We start from the raw sequence: 19,691 nt of genomic DNA, 5'->3' as shown, positions 1-19,691 counted from the left end.
GAGGCCTGTGTGGTCTTGATTTAGGTGTGGTTGTTACTTTGCCTTTGCACTTCAGAATTACATCACCATCTGTCGCCATGGGTTGCCTTAGAAGGGTAGAAACGCCCTTGATGGCTTTGTTACTCAGGTGACATCCAGTGACTGGTCCACGTTCGAAGCCACTGAGGCCCCCTGACGATTCTTCGTCTGTTACTTCTTCTCTACTGACAATATTCCTCGCCTCCTTTTATAATGGAAAGTCTACTTCTCATGACGTCTAGTAATTAATTCCGCACTACATATAGGTGGCTGGTTACTTTCGATCAGATATTGTAGTCCTATAATAATTATTTGTTCTGTACACGACCGATCTCTATATCCAATCGGGTAAAATGCATTTTTTGGTCCATTCATCTATGATATACATTTGCTAGATGAAAATCAAGTCTTTAGAATGAGCGATACAGAATTATGCAGATATTTCGCCAGATTCCGTTGCCGTTGTTTTAGTCGTATCGATATCCGTGAACACGTACCTCAATATCAGTCATTTGGGCGTACGTGCGATAGCTGAAAGGAGGAAGTGTGTTACCGATTTCGGTACTGAAACAATTTCTAAAGATTTAATTAGTTACTTCGGCCGTTTCTGTATAGCTTTCAAGTCATAAAAGTAAGAAAGAAACTGAAATAGATTAAGTCTGTTAGATTTTGATCCCAGAGCATTTATGTCACTCAGTAATACTGCCCCCCCCCCCCCCCCCCCTCCAACACAAATTAACATCGGTTTTCTTTTGGATAAATGCAACTAAAATATTTTTTGTTATATTGCTTAATATTAATTAATTTACTATTTTGACAGATTAATGTGTTGAATTTAGAATTCATTTATGTAGATTTTTTCTACAATTAGTATTGATACTTTATTATTTATTTATGTTTATTTTAAATTTTCTTTTATTAGTTATTTGTGTTTTAATTAGTGTCGCTTTTTTAACTTTGTTGAAGCGAAAGGTTTTAGGTTATATTCAGATTCGTCACTAGCGACAAGAAAAAAGTTGAATATAAGTAGTTAAATAAGCGTGAAAAGGCAACTGGAAAATATTTCAATACTGTTTAACGGAGCAAAGTATAGGATATTTCGGCCGCACCTCCACTCCTCTTAAGAACATATGCAGCTGAATACTGCTGTGGGGCTAATACCGCGAGAGTAGAGCACCACAGCCCGAGGGATGTAATACAGGTTGAAATTCTTTTTCTCTTGGTGGCATGCTCATCATATTAGAATGGTAGGTCCCACAACATGACTTACTCGCAAGTTCAAAAATGGCTCCCAGCACTATGGGACTTAACATCTTAGGTCATCAGTCCCCTAGAACTTAGAACTACTTAAACCTAACTTACCTAAGGACATCACACACATCCATGCCCGAGGCAGGATTCGAACCTGCGACTGTAGCAGTCCTGCGGTTCCGGACTGCAGCGCCTAGAACCGCACGGCCACCGCGGCCGGCTATTCGCAAGTGCACTGTCCGAAAAAGACGTGCAAATTCCAGTGTCAGTCCCAATAAACCTCTAGATTTTCAAAAAAATGTTTCAAATGGCTCTAAGCACTATGGGACTTGGCATCTGAGGTCATCAGCCCCCTAGACTTAGAACTCTACTTAAACCTAACCAACATAAGGACATCACACTCATCCATGCTCGAGGCAGGATTCGAACTTGCGACCGTAGCAGCAGCGCGATTCCGGACTGAAGCGGCTAGCACCGCTCGGCCACAGCGGCCGGCTTTAAACTTTCACAAACAACCTACAGCATCTACTCTGTCGCAGGAAAGGAACATTTTAAGTGACGCATCGAAGAGACAGCAACGAGCGTGGACAAAACAGTCACATGGCAGATGCAAGAAAATTATATAGCATCCTTGCTGAAGGAAGAAGTTAGCTCACGTAATGATTACGAGAGCATCAGATGTCCACGTGCGGAGTAGCCGACTGGCGACCTCTGGTTCTCACGGTCATGGTCGGTGTAGGAAACCTCTCAGGACAGAGCGACCTGCGTGGCCAGGCACCCATGTCACTTTTTTGCTTGCGACGGGGTGCCCCAACCTCTGGGGAAGTTCCTTGTCGGGCGGAGCGTATATAAACGTTGTGCAGGACGTCACACGTGGAGTTAGACAACAACAGCCGTCAGGAGATCGTCGTCGTACTGCGTCATAATGAGAATGCCACTGGGACGTGTCTTCTTCTCACTGGGCTTACTCGCCCTGTTGGTCGGCATATCTGGTAAGCTGTTACATTCCCTAAATCCATTTACGTATTTGTACATTCTTGTGCCTCGCAGTTGCTGCTGTATTACAAGCGGTTTGACAGTATCTGTAATTCCTGTGAGTATGTAGTAAATTAGCAGAGTTATAAATGACACTAAAGCAGTGAAGCCGTACTGTATGACATGGCCGGTCAAACACAACTTCGAGCTTGTCGCGCTTATGGGTATTAACAGACCGCAAAGTTTATCTTTTGCTAATGTGAATGCCTCCTGGCATCGCGTATTGACTGATTTGTCGCACATATGGAATGGTGCGCTGCTCGTTAAGCTGCAACTTCCCTCTCTTTCTCCACTGTACAAAGTTGTGTCGAACAAATAATACATATGTCCCATCTACTTTCATTCTATGTACATCTGTTTGAATAGCTGAACGTTTACTCAAAAAATCACTATGCGAAGTACATCATAATTTACAGCGAAAACTGGTACTAATGGAAGTTAGTTTCACGTTCCATGAATCATTTGTACGATAAATCGTAATGTGTAAAACGAGTCACTTGTCATTTGATATTCACATCAAAAATTAATTTCTAAATGTGCCTAAATGCATAACAACTTTTTTTTAAATAGACATATCCACCACCTCTTACAAATTACAATAACAGAGTTTTTTCTACAGAATAGAAAAAGTTGTAAAGGAGAAACGCTTTCAGTTTATTTTCAAATTTTTCTTTGCTGTGTCAGACATTTTAGATCATTGGGTAAATTATCAAAAATTTGGGTTGCAGTATTGTGCACCCTGTTCTGTGGTAAAGACAACCTTCATGGTACATAATGAATATAATTTTTTGCTGGTAGGGTAATTAAGTATATCATCATTGCTTCTGAACCGCAGTGGATTATTTGCAGCAAACTTCGTGACAGAATAAATATACTTTGAAGCAGTGGTCGAAATGTCTAACTCCCTGTCGGCAAGATGATCTGGATGAGCACCCCATATTAGTCTCATAACACGTTTTCGAACAATGAAGGCTTCCTTTCTTAAAGATGAGTTACCCCAGAACATTATCCTGTATGATAATACTGAACGAAAATGTGATGCAGGACATGTCAACTTATAGATTTGTCTTTCCCCAAGATCTGCAATTATTCTAAGTGAAAATGTGGCTGAACTAAATTGTTTTTGGTGTTCCAAAATGTGCTTTTTCCGGTTTAAACTCTCGTCATTATAATCTCCTACAAATTTTGGAGCTTGCACCCTATTTATTATTTCCTCATACTATGTTATACTTTTCATTAGTGTAGTACCTCTAAATGTACAGAAGTGAATACGACGCCTCTTAATAAATCGAAAGAGAAACTATTCGCAGAAGACCACAATGTTTGCCAGTTATTCTGTTGCTGAGTGTATGCTTGAATTCTTTACAATACTAGTGTCATCTGTAAAAAGAACTGATTCTTTTTGTTATATGTTAGACGTAAGATCATTTACATCTATAAGGCAGAGCAGCTGACCTAAGACTGAGCTTTGGAAAACCGCAAGCGTGATTTCTCTCCAGTGATGATATCCCCGTAGCACACTGAGCTGAAAAAGTCATTGGATAGCGATACGTACATATAGAGATGGCGGCAGTACAGCATACACAAGGTGTAAAGAGGCAGCGCATTAGCGGAACTGTCATTTGTACCCAGTTGTTAGCAGGGCTCTGTACAAGCTGATGGTGACTCCATAATGATGTGGGCTGTATTAACATGGAATGAACTGGATCCTCTGGTCCAAGTGAACCGATCAATGTCTGGATATAGTTATGTTCGGCTACTTGGAGACCATCTGCAGCCATTTATGGACATCATGTTCCCAAACTACGATGCAATTTTTATGGATGGCAACACGCCACATCAAAGGACCACAACTGTTCTACGTTGTTTGCTTGTTTGAAAAACATTCTGGATAATTCGAGCCAATGATCTGGGCACCCAAATCACCCTGCATGACTTCCATCGAACATTTACGGGGGCAAATCGAGAGATCAGTTCGTGTACAAAATCCTGCACTAGCAACACTTTAGCAGTTTTGGACGGCTTTAGAGCCAGCATGGCTCAGTATTTATGCAGGTGATTTCGAATGACTTGTTGAATCCATGGCACGTCAAGTAGCTGCACTACGCCGGGAAAAAAAGAGATCAAGACGATATTAAGAGGTATCCCATGACTTATTCCATGACTTCTGTCACCTCACCGTTTGTTGGTTGAATTACTATGTACAACGTTCTGAGTTCTTTTGGTTAGATATGATATTGTCCGTTGGTTGGCTATACCGTAAATCAACTACACGTTAACAGAAGCAAAAGCTCTCCAATAGACATGTATCCGTAAAACAGCCGTTTGAAAGACAATTGCTGTTATGAGTCCTTATTGACTACAGTGTGAAACATTCTCCTAGTTAGAAAAAAAAGTATTTGAAATGTAAACTTTTCGATTGGTTTCAAATTTCACCTTAACAAGAAATACACTACTACTTCAGAATATTTCAATTTTCAATTTATTGTACACTCGTACCTATCAGAGGACTCGTCTGTACAACGAGTTACGAATTCTTTCGGTCCTCCTCCCAAGCAGATCACCTCGTGAATCTTGAAACGACTGCAGAATTCACTGCTCCAGTTTTTGAACAGCATCAATAGAAGTACTGTACACGTCACTTCGAGAGATGACCCTAGTCAGAAAAACTGAGAGAATTGAAGACAGGTGACCTTGGAGGCCAAGGACCACTCCGCTTGGCGAGTTCCGTAGGAAAATGTGGCGACGCCTCATCATGCATCTGCCACATTTCCCAAAGATGGGCCTTACGGGAAGTTAGATGGGGACTCAGTCAAAATGTTTACAATTCAAATTCGTTTTCACTATTTAGAACAGTATTTAACGAAGACGTCAGCGTCGGCTCGTAACCACAAATTGGCAGTTACGTCGCAAGCAGCTCGTTTGCTTACTCATGTAGACTAGAAGCATTTCCATTCTGTTATCGAATACCCTGCCTGGTTGAACTTTTAGTTATGGTATACAGTATACAAACATAGTTATATATATAGTTAAAGTATACAGTATAACATATAACATTAAGTACCGATTCCAGTTCCCACCCAAAACACAAACACGAGAATGTACCCACACAATTAATTTTTATTTGTTCAGCTTTAAATGGTACATATTTCATTGATGAATGCGTTTTTTATGAATGTGGAATGGTCTACGATGCTAATTTATGTAAATATGTTTGTTGTGTATGCCACACGACCTTAATTTTCGGAAATTCTTCAGTGCCTAATTATGTGCTTGAGACGGTGATTCGAATCTGAACTTGTCTATTTTGCTAGCGACGCTCCATATACGAGAAAGCGAGCCGCGCCCATGGACCTACTCTAACCTTTGCTCTATCGATACCTCTCGATTACACTTCATTCTATAACTAAGTACATTTCTTTGATTTCCTGTGTTTCCTTTTATGCGTTAACCACGATAATAGTAATGTAAAAGACACTAAATTATGGTACTTTGTTTTCAGCTGCCGTTCCTGTTCCACAAGAGGAGCAAGAGCTGGAGGAAAGTGAGGAAACTCGTGCTGTCCGCTCCGTCGAGCTGCAAGAGCCGCCACTCACCAGCGCGTTGGGACCGTCCCCACTGGAGGACGCGGCAGGTAATACTGAGCATCTCTATTCCAATCCATATGGGCTTACACGGCGAACGGCTCTAAGCACTATGAGACGTAACATCCGAGGTCATCAGCCCCCTAAACTTAGAACTAGTTAAACCTAACGAACCTAAGGACATCAAACACATCCATGCCCAAGGCAGGATTCGAACCTGCGACCGTAGCAGCTGCGTGGTTCAGGACTGAAGCGCCTAGAACCGCTCGGCCACTGCGGCCGGCCTACACGGCGAGTTACACGCATCTACCACTGTGAATATTACCAGACGAGACGTCCAGCTCGACCGTTATTTAATGGAGTGGAAGTACACACAAACACCTAAGGTTAAACCAAACAGTGATTCCAGCAATCTGAAAAAGCATATTAACTAACTTCAAACTCATTTATTAAACATAAACACACATATTTTTGCTACGAAACTGATGCAAGTGATATGACTCACCGATGAAACTGTGACATCGTTTTGGTACAAATAGTTCATACTAAATGCTCTATTCTAGCAACTTTACCATGTGGTACGTTCAGTGTGGCTTTGTAAACAACATTCATTAGCTTTTTACCGTAAATTAACGGCTAGCAGTAATTTCATACATTCCTTGAAATTATTGTTATGTCCTATTGAATTGCATATTGAACGAGGAGAAAATTGTATATATGTATCAGACGTACTTAAAGCTATCTTATCTCATTTTCTTGCTGTCAACAAGAGTTAAACCTTGGAGTCCAAATAGTATTTTCTAAATTTACCCAGTATAACTTCCGTGCGAACTGAATACAATCGGGTTGTTAGTTTCTGGCAAGAAAGTCATGATGCAGTTCCCACATTTAAGGAAAATAAAGAAACTTGCTAAATAACTCCGAATTCGAGTGCGATCAATCGGTGAAGATGCACTCTAGGACAAAAAAATCATTTGACGTATATTAAAAAGAAACAAATGACTACAGTTTCAGAAAAAAAGCTGTACGATTTGTTAAAGAGAAAGAGCTTCCCAAATTCAGCAAGTGAATAACGCGTTGGTCCACCTCTGCCACCTATGCAAGAAATTATTCCTGCTCAATTGGCAATTTAGATCGTCAGAATCCCGAGTTGATTGAAGGGAAATAACCGCAATGTTCCAAACGTTCTAACTGGGGAAAGATCCGGCGCCGGCCGAAGTGGCCGTGCGGTTCTAGGCGCTGCAGTCTGGAACCGAGCGACCGCTACGGTCGCAGGTTCGAATCCTGCCTCGGGCATGGATGTGTGTAATGTCCTTAGGGTAGTTAGGTTTAATTAGTTCTGAGTTCTATGCGACTGATGACCTGAGAAGTTAAGTCGCATAGTGCTCAGAGCCATTTGAACCATTTTTGAAACATCCGGCGACATTGCTGGCCAAGGTGAGGCTGGCAAGCACGAAGACAACAAGCAGCAGAAACTCTCGCCGTGTCTGGACGGACATTATATAGCTGAGATGTATCCTCAGTGTGGCTTGCCATTAAGGGAAACAAAACGGGGCTTAGAATATCGTTGACGTACCGCTGTGCTGTAGGGTTGCCACGGATGGTAACGAAACTGGTCCTGCTGTGAAATGAAATGGCACCCCAGACCATCACTCCAGGTTGTCGGGTAGTATGCTGGGTGACACTGAGGCTGATATCCTACCACTGATACGAGGCGTCTATAGACGTGTCTTCGTTAGTAATTGTGGCCTGGAATCTCCTTGAATGAAGCAGAATTGTCTTCAGCGATTAGTCCCTCATCGAACTGAGCCATGATGACAAGCGAAGACGCGACTGGGGACGCCCCTGACAGCGGTGGGATATGAAGCTGACCGTCGCCCACCACGCGAATTTGCGACCGGGAGTTATGGTCTCGGGAGGCATTTAATTTCATAGCAGGACCCTTTTAGTTGTCATTCGTAACACCCTTACAGCATAAACTCGACGATATTCTACGCCCGTTTTGTTATCCTTAATGGCAAGCCACACTGAGCTAACACTTCAGCAGCATAATTCCCTTCCGCACACGGCGAGAGTTTCTACTGTCTGTCATCGTGCTTGCCAAATCCTACCTTAGCCAGCAAATTTGCCGTATCTCCCCAAATTAAGAGCAACCGTGACTTATTAAACTGATAGTTCGGTAATTTTCACACCTTTCAACACCTGCTTTCTTTAGGATTGGAATTATTATATTCTTCTTGAGGTCTGAAGGTATTTCGCCTGTCTCATACATCTTGCTTACCAGATGGAAGAGTTTCGTCATGGCTGGCTCTCTCAAGGCTATAAACAGTTCTAACGGAATATTGTCTATTACTATGGCCTTGTTTAGACTTAAGTCTTTCAGTACTGCAGAGGGGCCGAGCGGATGAAGTCTCTGCACCATGTCAGTAATCGTCTGGAAGCGCTCGTGGCGCTAATAAATCATTATTATTCAGTGAATCGTTTATTGTGACAACTTTGCAAAGGGTAGTGCACTGTTGGCTGTAGTTTCCTACTGCCCTCATCACGGACAGACTCTCGGTGTCGGAAGCTGCGCCAGTCCTTGCGCCTACGTCCTAGCGAGACGTCGTTCCTCTTGCGTCAAGCCTGATAGATCATGGATAACTGCTACCGGCTGAGGGAGTGGACTCAATCCCACTCCATGCCTCTTCTTCCCTGGACCACCCCATCCGCAGATTGGTGTAGGCGGCAAACGTTGAACCCAGTACTGCCAGCCTGGTAGACACCACACCTGAATGTGCTTGTACTCGATCCCACTCTGTGCCATTTCTTCCCTGGACCACCCCATTCGCAGACGTATAGGTGGCAGACGTTGAATCCAGTACTGTCGGCCTGGTAGACCCCACATATGGATGTGCTTGTACTCGATCCCACTCCATGCCTCTTCTTCCCTGGACCACGCCATCTGCAGATTGGTGTAGGTGGCTGTCAGTGAACCCAGCACTGCCGGCCTGGTAGATACCTCACCTGGATGTCCTTGTGCTCGATCCCACTCCCTGCCCCCTCTTCTTCCCCAGACCACTCCATCTGAGGAGTAGCGTAGGTAACAGGTGTTGAACACACTACTGTCGGCCTGGTAGACCTGGCACCTGGATGGGCTTGTACTCTATCCCACTCCATGCCTCTTCTTCCCTGGACCACCCAATCCACGGAGTGGTGTAGGCGGCTGGTGCTGAACCCAGTACTGCTGGCCTGGTAGGCCCCACAGCTGGATGTGCTTAGGCATATTGGACAGTGGTTCAAATGGTTCAAATGGCTCTGAGCACTATGGGACTTAACATCTATGGTCATCAGTCCCCTAGAACTTAGAACTACTTAAACCTAACTAACCTAAGGACATCACACACATCCATGCCCGAGGCAGGATTCGAACCTGCGACCGTAGCAGTCGCGCGGCTCCGGACTGAGCGCCTAGAACCGCTAGACCACCGCGGCCGGCATATTGGACAGTGGTCCGCCAGGAACCCTGCTCATCGTCTTCTGTCCTACACTTAGAGAGTACAGCACCTAGTACTGCACTGCTGCTGGTAGTTCATCAGCTCTCCCATCAGTAGCGGTTGATGTGACACAGCATGGATTTCGTCAGTGGAGTTCAGCTCTGCCGCACTCCGCGGCTGGCTGGTACTGCACTGGTTGATCTGAGACGACTTACTAAAACAACATGGTCATGAAACGGAATTCCGTCGACACGGACTCCATCGTCCCCATTGACCTGAATCGTTCTCCCCTACCTGGAGCTGGGGCTCCGGTGTTTAAAAAGCTCTCCGTAGTTCTCTGACGTGTGGTTTACTCGCGATGACCGCGTGTTATTTTGCTTAGTCGCTGTCCTTCTCTGTTTTTCCGCTGTGTGCGCACTCTCTCACTCAGCTACTGCAGAGCTGCAGACTGTGCTGCACGTCTGTCTTGCTTCACCTGGCTTCCTGGTGCGCCACTAATCGTGGCGTAAACTCCGTTAAAAATTTTATAACTAGGAACCTGTCTTACTCGGTGCCGTAACAGTGCTTTGTCAAATTCTTCACGCAGTATCATATCTTGTCCTCGAGTACATCGCCCTGTATATACTCTATATACTCCTTCCATCCTTCTGCTTTCCCTTCCTTGCTTAGCACTGGTTTCCCACTGAGCTCTTGATATTTATACAGAGGGTTCTCTTTTCTCCAAAGATCTCTTCAATTTTCTTGTAGGCAGTGTCTATCTTACTCCTAGTGATATTGCTTCTATATCCTTACATTTGTCCTCTAGCCATCCCTGCTTAGCCGTTTTGCACTTCCTGTCTTTCTACATTTTTATATTTTCTCCTTTCATTCATTAAATCCAATATCTCTTCTGTTGCTCAAGGATTTATACTAGCCCTCGTCTTTCTACCTACTTGATCCTCTTCTGCCTTCACTATTTTATCTTTCAAAGCAACCCATACTTCTTTTCCCTGTTCTTGTCAACCGTTCCCTAATACTCTCTTCCCTAATACTCTCTCTGAAACTCGCTACAACCTCTGTTTTTTTTCAGTTTATCCAGATTTCTTCTCCTTAAATTCCTATCTTTTTGCAGTTTTTTCGGTTTTAATCTACAGTTCATGACCAATAAATTGTGGTCAGAGTCCACATTTGCCCCTGGAAATGTCTTAAAATTTAAAACTTGGTTTCTAATTCTGTGTCTTATTATTACATAATCTATCTCAAACTTTCCAGTGTCTCCAGACCTCTTCCGTGTATACAACCTTCTTTCATGATTCGTAAGCCAAGTGTTAACTATGATTAAGTAGTGTAAAATTCTAGCGGACGTCCCACGCCCAGGTTCCCGGGTTCGATTCCCGGCGGGGTCAGGGATTTTCTCTGCCTCGTGATGACTGGGTGTTGTGTGATGTCCTTAGGTTAGTTAGGTTTAAGTAGTTCTAAGTTCTAGGGGACTGATGACCATAGATGTTAAATCCCATAGTGCTCAGAGCCATTTGAACCATTTTTTTTCTAGCGGCCGTTGTGACCGTGCGGTTCTAGGCGCTTCAGTCAGAAACCGCGCTACTGCTACGGACGCAGGTTCAAATCCTGCCTCGGGCATGGATGTGTGTGATGTCTTTAGGTTAGTTAGGTTTAAGTAGGTCTAAGTCTAGGGGACTGATGACCATAGATGTTAAATCCCATAGTGCTCAGGATTCAGGATTTCCTAGAAGAAAGAACACAACATGTCATTCTTAACGGTTCAAAATCTGCAGATGTAGAGGTAATTTCGGGAGTACCGCAGGGAAGCGTGATAGGACCTTTATTGTTTACAATATACATAAATGACTTAGTTGACAACATCGGTAGCTCCGTGAGGCTATTTGCAGATGACACGGTTGTCTACAAGAAAGTAGCAACATCAGAAGACTCGTACGTACTCCAGGAGGACCTGCAGAGGATTAATGCATGGTGCGACAGCTGGCAGCTTTCCCTAAACGTAGATAAATGTAATATAATGCGCATACATAGGGGCAGAAATCCATTCCAGTACGATTATGCCATAGGTGGTAAATCATTGGAAGCGGTAACGACCGTAAAATACTTAGGAGTTACTATCCGGAGCGATCTGAAGTGGAATGATCACATAAAACAAATAGTGGGAAAAGCAGGCGCCAGGTTGAGATTCATAGGAAGAATTCTAAGAAAATGTGACTCATCGACGAAAGAAGTAGCTTACAAAACGCTTGTTCGTCCGATTCTTGAGTATTGCTCATCAGTATGGGACCCTTACCAGGTTGGATTAATAGAAGAGATAGACATGATCCAGCGAAAAGCAGCGCGATTCGTCATGGGGACATTTAGTCAGCGCGAGAGCGTTACGGAGATGCTGAACAAGCTCCAGTGGCGGACACTTCAAGAAAGGCGTTACGCAATACGGAGAGGTTTATTATCGAAATTACGAGAGAGCACATTCCGGGAAGAGGTGGGCAACATATTACTACCGCCCACATATATCACGCGTAATGATCACAACGAAAAGATCCGAGAAATTAGAGCAAATACGGAGACTTACAAGCAGTCGTTCTTCCCACGCACAATTCGTGAATGGAACAGGGAAGGGGGGGATCAGATAGTGGTACAATAAGTACCCTCCGCCACACACCGTAAGGTGGCTCGCGGAGTAAGGATGTAGATGTAGATGTAGATGTTAAGTCCATAGTACACAGAGCCATTTGAACCATTTTTTGTAAAATTCCTTCCTCTTTCATTCCTTACCCCAGTCAATATTCACCTACTACTTTTCCTTCTCTTCCTTGTCCTACAATCGAATTCCAGGCCCCCATGACTATTTAATTTTCGTCTCCCTACAGTACCTGAATAATTTTTTTGACTCATCATACATTTCTTCAATCTCTTCGTCATCTGCGGTGCTAGTTAGCACATAAACTTTTATTACTGTGGTGGGTGTGGGATTCGTGCGTAACTTGGCTAGAGTAATGTGTTAACTATGCTGTATGTAGTAGCTTACCCTTGTTCCTATTTTGTTATTCATTGTTAAACCTACTCCTGCATTGCCTCTATTTGATTTTGTATTTATAACCCTGTATTCACCTGACCTGAAGTCCTGTTCCTTCTGCCACCGAACTTCACTAATTCCCACTGTATCTAACTTGAACCTATACAGTTCCCTTTTTAAATTTTCTAATCATCCTGCGCGATTTAGATATCCGACATTCCACATACCTCTCCGTCGAACGTCGGTTTTGTTTCTCTTGATAACGACGTCCTCCTGAGTAGTTCCCGCTCGGAGATCCGAGTGGGGGATTATTTTACATCCGGACTATTTTACCCAAGAGGACTCCATCATTTAACCATACAGTAAAGCTGCATGCCCTCGGAAAAAATACGGTTGTACTTTCCCCTTGCTTTGAGCCGTTCACAGTACCAGCATAGCAATGCTGTTTTGGTTCATGTAACAAGGCCAGTCCAGTCAATCATCCAAAATGTTGCCACTGCAGCTGCTGAAAACGCTGCTGCCCACTGCTCAGGAACCACACATTTGTCTTGCCCCCCTCCGCTGTAGTCGCACCTACGTTACGGCTACCTGTATCACTGCGGTACTCGAGCCTCCCACACCCCACCAACGACATGGTCCATGTTTCTTATTACCTCCATATCTGACAGTTAACAATACCATATGATTTGAGTTTTCGTTTACTTCAATGAAATTGAAGAGGAAAGAAAATTTTCAATATGCTTGATGTTGTTGTGACGATGATGATATTCAGTCCGAAGACTGCTGTGACGTAGCTCTGAAGTCTAGCTGCTGGAACATACATCCACTTGCCTATTGTAGTCAACCTTTGGTCTCTTTTTAATTTTTATTTTTTATCCCTCCCCCCACCAAAGATCTTCCTTCCACTACTAAATTGACAATCCTTGGTTCCTCAGTATGTGTTGTGTAAACTGACACCTTCATTTACTTATGCCATAAATGTATTCTCTGCCTCCCTCCCAATTCGATTTAGTGCTCCGTCATTAGTTATTCGGTCAGCCATATATTCCTCAGGAATGTTCTATACCACCACAATTCAAGAGCTGCTATCATCTTCTTACCTGAACTATTTATCGTCCATGTTTCATTTCCGTACAAGGGTAGGATCCAGACAATATATTCTGAAAATACATGCTGACACAGTTATATCCTACGTTAACAAATTTCTCTGTTTCCGAAACGTGTTTATTGCATTTGACAGTCTGAATTTGCTATCAAAAATGGTTCAAATGTCTCTGAGCACCATGGGACTCAACTGCTGTGGTCATAAGTCCCCTAGAACTTAGAACTACTTACACCTAACTAACCTAAGGACATCACACACATCCATGCCCGAGGCAGGATTCGAACCTGCGACCGTAGCAGTCGCACGGTTCCGGGCTGCGCGCCTAGAACCGCGAGACCACCGCGGCCGGCGGAATTTGCTATCCTCTCTACTTCGACTACAGTGGTTATTTCGGTGTCCAAATACCAAAAGATATCTACTACATTTACTGTCTCATTTCCTACTCTATTTCTCCCAACATCGTCTCAGTTAATTTGTGTAAATCCATGATACTTGTTTTACCTGATGTTCTATAACCTGTTTTCAGTCTGCTCTTTCAGATTCCTTGCCTTCTGTGATAGAATTAAAGTGTCGTTGGTAAACCACATAATTTTTGTTTCTTCTCCATGAACTTTAATCCCCTTTCCAAATTTATCCTTGGTTTCGTTTACTACTAGCTCAATGTACAAATCAATAAATTTGTGAACAGACTGTAAAAGCCGGGCGGGATTAGCCGAGCGGTCATGGACTGTGCGGCTGATCCCGGCGGAGGTTCGAGTCCTCCTTCGGGCATGGGTGTGTGTGTGTTTGTCCAGGATAATTTAGGTTAAGTAGTGTGTAAGCTTAGGGACTGATGACCTTCACAGTTAAGTCCCATAAGATTTCACACGCATTTGAACAAACTGCAAAGCAGACCCATTCGTTTTTCTGCTTCCATGTAATTCTACTCCGATAAGCAGTGTGATCTGTGTACGAATAAATCTTGGCTCGTTGTATTTTGTTTCTTCTACCTTCAGAATTTCAAAGAGTCTATTTCAGTCAACAATGTAGAATGCTTTCTTTAAATCTAAAAACGCCATAAACGTAGGTTTTCCGTGTTCAGCATAAGATACATCGTAGAGTCAGTATACCTTCGCGCATTTCTACACTTCCCCTGCAATCCAAACGGAACTTCCCGAGGTCAGATTCCATCATTTTTTTACACTCTTCAGGTAAATAATTTGCCTAAGGTCTCTTACATCGGCGGTACGTTTTGTTGACATGCCAATTGGCCCACCGGCCCAGAGTTAGCCCTCTGTTCTGATCTCGCTTGGTAGAATACTAAACCATTGAAACATATACAACAAAATTATTTTACTGCATAACAATACTTTCGTTACCACACCACGTGGCTCTAACGTCACGTGTCATTTAGTCTTGCAGTGGGCAGTGGCCAAGGCGTTATGCTCGAGGTACTCGAAGAGTTGGAGATTTTCAAGCATATTTCTAAGAACGAACAGTTACAACTACGAAACAAAAATTTTTTCATTGGTTTTAATCCACTGCTCGCACAATTTTGATTCCCCTATTCTCTACTACAACTTCCTGTCGCTGTTCCGAAACATCATTTTCTTCGATTCTCATCGATGTGTGCCGCTGGTTACTTTCATGCAGATATTTTCTATATTGTACAGCTGTTTGTGTAATTTTTCTGTATTATTCTGTCCTTTACGTAATAGTAATTTCTATAAAGCCTAATAGACGGCTCTTAGTTATACCTGATCTGCTTGCCTTCTGTGTATTTTAAAAAATACACTAAACTGCCTTCCTTTGTATTTCGTTTTTAATTTTAACTGTCATTTGTTTCAACTATTTCCGTTACAGTGTTTCAAATGGGCACATATGACTGTGCGCGGCCAATAGGCGGCGGTGGTGCATCTTGTAGTGTTTTCGTGGCAGCAATATAAGCCACCGGGCCGATCAATCTGATGTTGTTCCTAGCTAGCCACACATGCCACTGGCTGCTCGTAATTCTGGCCATTGCTTTCTAGCAATGTAATTTTACGTAAGTAACCTCTTTACCGGCATGACAATTGTCATCTTCGTTAATGCTTGTTGTCACACTTAGTTTTCTATATATTCCTTTATAAACTTAACTCCGCCCAAACACGGCACGAAGGCCCAACGATACCGACCTACCGCCGTGTCATCCTCAGTCCACAGGCGTCACTGGATGCGGATATGGAGCGGCATGTGGTCAGTACGCCGCTCTCCCGGCCATGTCAGTTAACGAGACCGGAGCCACTACTTCTCATTCAAGTAGCCCCTCAGTTTGCCTCACAAGGGCTGAGTGCACCCCGCTTGCCAACAGCGGTGGGAAGACCGGATGGTTACCCATCCAAGTGCTAGCCCAGCCCGACAGCGTTTAACTTCGGTGATCTGACGAGAACCGGTGTTACCATTGCGGCACAACTATTCTTTTATAGGGTTTCTCAAAATTTCATTCTGATGAAGACATCGATAGAGAGGTCTAAACCTAGGTCAATGTACCAGCTATTTGCAACCGGTTGGCTGTATAATCCTATGTGTGCCGGACCGAGACTCGAACTCGGGACCTTTGCCTTTCGCGGGCAAGTGCTCTACCAACTGAGCTACCTAAGCACGACTATCAGCCCGTCCTCACAGCTTTACTTCAGCCAGTATCTTGTCTCCTACCTTTCAAATTTCACAGAAGCTTATATCAGCGCACACTCCGCTGCAGAGTGAAAATCTCGTTCTGGAAACATCCCTCAGTCTGTGGCTAAGCCACGTCTGCGCAATATCCTTTCTTCCAGGAGTGCTAGTTCTGTAAGGTTCACAGGAGAGCTTCTGTGGAATTTGGAAGGTAGTAGACGAGATACTGGCAGAAGTAAAGCTGTGAGGACGGGGCGTGAGTCGTGCTTGGGTAGCTCAATTGGTAGAGCACTTGCCCGTGAAAGGCAAAGGTCCCGAGCTCGAATCTGGGTCCGGCACACAGCTTTAATCTGCCAGGATGTTTCATATCAGCGCACACTCCGCTGTAGAGTGAAAATCTCATTCTAGTATACGGTTGCTGAGAAACAGCCATGTTTAAAACTGTCATCTGTGCATGTGCAGACAGTAGGTTACACACGTCATTCTACCCTAAGGCCACTGCACAACTACGCTGGCGGATTGTCAGTAGAGGGTGCACGTATCAGGCTTCCTGCAGAGACAGCTCTTCTGCGTCACGGATAATTAATCGGTGCATACAGTGTGCTACTGAAATGGTACATCAACTGAAAACGTACTCCAAAATCGAAGGACGTCATATAAAACGTCCAAATTGCACACAGATGCTTCGTAAAATTCTTATGATGTGTGGATCGAATGCATTGTCCCGCCCAGCTGTAGTGAAACAGTGCCAACAATTTGACCAAGGCCGCGCAGACGCGAGCGATACTGATCCCGGTGTCCAGATCTTTCGGTCGGCCGAAAGGGCGTCTGATTGGAAAGAAATTTTACAACGATGAGGACGTTCACACAGCGGTCCTGGAATGACTCCGTGATCAAAGAGCAGACTTCTATCGTCGAGGAACTGAATGATTGTTAGGACGTCGCGAGCATTGTTTACTGAGACCTGATGACTATGTTGAAAAATAGTATCAAGCTTCTGTGCCAGTGTCAAGTCTAGTGCAGTAATCTATAAAAGTCACTTATCTTGGCTTAAGGATGTGTAACTTACTTATCGAACACCCTTCGTATCTTGCACATCAGGTGGAATACTTGTATATTTGATATAACTGGTTCTCAATAATTCTGAGGTTGGTCCCGGCGGAGGTTCCAGTCGTCCCTCGGGCATGGGAGTGTGTGTTTGTCCTTAGGATAATTTAGGTTAAGTAGTTGTGTAAGCTTAGGAACTGATGACCTTAGCAGTTTAAGTCCCATAAGATTTCACACACATTTGAACAATTCTGAGGGAGTATCGGTTACATCAGGACTTTCTTTCAACTCATGTCTTTCTGTGATCTGTCGACTTAGACTGTATCAAACCAATATTGAAAACTACATACTGTTTGTTTACTTGCTGCTTCAGAGGTAGCTGGTGAAGATTCCCTCGTTGCCAGCCGTCAGAAGAGAACGTTGAAGAAGGGCAAGGGCAGCGGAGGCTACGGTCGCCGCGGCGGCGGCTATGGTAAAGGCTGTGGGCACTGTGGGCGTAAGAAATGGTAATGTCTCTCTCTCTATCTCTCTCTACACTGGAACTATCGTGAATCATGCAACCACTTATGTTTACTTATGTTTTATCTGCTGTGTTGCAGAGTTTGATGCTACGTGCGCCAGCGCCTAAGGCAGGAGCCGATTCATAAGAATCACGCTATCTGAGGCTACACTTCGCATCTTTCTTCCACGGACTTCATATGTAATCAACATACCACTGTTTGCTTTTGAAATAACATATAATCTTCAAAAACATTTCAAGTTATTATGCGAACCTGAAGGCAGCTGAGTATCAATTCGGTGCAAAAATTGTACTATTGCACAGTGCTGTATTGTCATTCAACACTTCCTTTCCTTGTACCACTGATTCTTATGTGAGTTAGTTCCCCTCTATTCTGTGTTCTGTATTCGTAACGGTTTATTGTATGAGATAATCTGCAAGAGTGGAGTGTGAACTGTCAATTTTTAAGTCTCTGAGGTGCTCGCAATATACATTAATATAACCAACAAGTTGGAGGGTCGGATTCTTGACTGGAAATGGATGGAAAGAGCACCTATGGACATGTGTCCGGAAATTCAGCGTTGCTACAGTAGAGGGCGCTGACGAATGAAAGGTTCTCTGACCACGTGCCGTTTGTTCCTTGTGAGTAGCAAGCTGTGTGATTGACGAAGCATGCTGTGAGCAACAGAATGGTTCGGCATCTATGTGTCTGTGTACGGCAAAACAGATGGAAACGGTCGAGAGGCAGCACGGCTATACCAAAACAAGTATCGACACAAACACCAACTACATCACAAGACATGTCAAGCATTGTTTGGGCGTTTGCATGATCATGGGTCCTTCCAGATAGACGAACTTGCAGGGAGGCGGCGCAGAATCCGACTATCCTGTAGATAGGGCTTGAAATGTTCTGCTTGTTGTATTGTTGTAATTGTGCTGCCTCTCGACCGTTTCCTTCTGCTTGGCCGTAGACAAATACCATCTCGGTTTTTTCCGACATAAAGATCCAACCGTTTTGTTGCTTACAGTACGTTGCGTCAATCACAAAGCCTGCAACACGGCACGTGGTCAGAGCAACTTTCATTCGCCACCGCCGCCTTCGTGGCAACGATGAATGTCCGGATACAAGTTCATTGTATCTTTTTTCCTCCATTTTCAGTCAGTAATCTGCCCCTGCAGATCGTCTGGTCTATTAATCTTTATTCTGTATATTTATAGGAGTTACTGAATTACACAAAGACACTTCCCCATATAAAACATAGTATTCAAACATCCTCGAATCTCCAAAACCATCTGTTTGTCAATCCCTTCCCTCCCTTTCCTTAGCTCTGTCTCTTCTTCCACTCACGCGCGCGCGCACACACACACACACACACACACACACACACGCGCGCGCCGGCTGGAGTGGCTACAGTCTGGAACCGCGCTACAGCTACGGTCGCAGGTTCGAATCCTGCCTCGGCCATGGATGTGTGTGATGTCCTTAGGTTAGTTAGGTTTAAGTAGTTCTAAGTTCTAGGGGACTTATGACCACAGATGTTAAGTCCCATAGTGCTCAGAGCCATTTGAACACACACACAAGCACGCACACAAAGACATGTTCTCCCATAGCAGACGCACCACAATAATTTTCACCAAACAACCAGAGCTAGCACGACACTGGAAGGAAGCAAAACGATGAACAAATGAACGACGACAATAACACAGCCCCTCTCTATGAGTATGTGGAAGTAAGTGTTTGCTTAAAATTCCTCGCCTTTGTAAAAGACGTCTGAAAACAGGTGAGAGATGCACATCTGGTCGGAAAACGTAAGTACAATGACTGACACACCGACTACTCATGAAACTTATTACAAAAATAAGCAGATTTCTACATTTGTGGTTGACGGTGGTTAAACGACAAAAAGACATCAAAATAGGCTGTACTGTAAAAATCCATTTTTACAAGTAATTAAATGAGAGCAACAGAAAGAAATAAAACAAAATGACCTTTTTAGACCGACAATAGGAAAGCAGTGGTGAACTTAGT

The 19,691-nt window shown here is 43.7% G+C and overlaps 1 protein-coding gene across 1 annotated transcript; it reads left to right on the top strand.

Annotated features, from left to right (window-relative positions):
* Nucleotides 1–2,127: 2,127 nt before the first annotated feature.
* LOC124550470 lies at nt 2,128–18,548 on the top strand. Its single transcript, XM_047125314.1, has 4 exons — nt 2,128–2,261; nt 5,807–5,938; nt 17,537–17,669; nt 17,763–18,548. Coding segments are annotated over exons 1-4 (333 nt in total). The 5' UTR covers nt 2,128–2,194; the 3' UTR covers nt 17,764–18,548.
* Nucleotides 18,549–19,691: the final 1,143 nt, after the last annotated feature.

Source organism: Schistocerca americana, chromosome 1, assembly GCF_021461395.2.
Source record: "Schistocerca americana isolate TAMUIC-IGC-003095 chromosome 1, iqSchAmer2.1, whole genome shotgun sequence".
NCBI lineage: Eukaryota > Metazoa > Arthropoda > Insecta > Orthoptera > Acrididae > Schistocerca > Schistocerca americana.
Note: the sequence above shows the minus strand (reverse complement) of the source record. Positions and strands in the feature narration are given on the sequence as shown.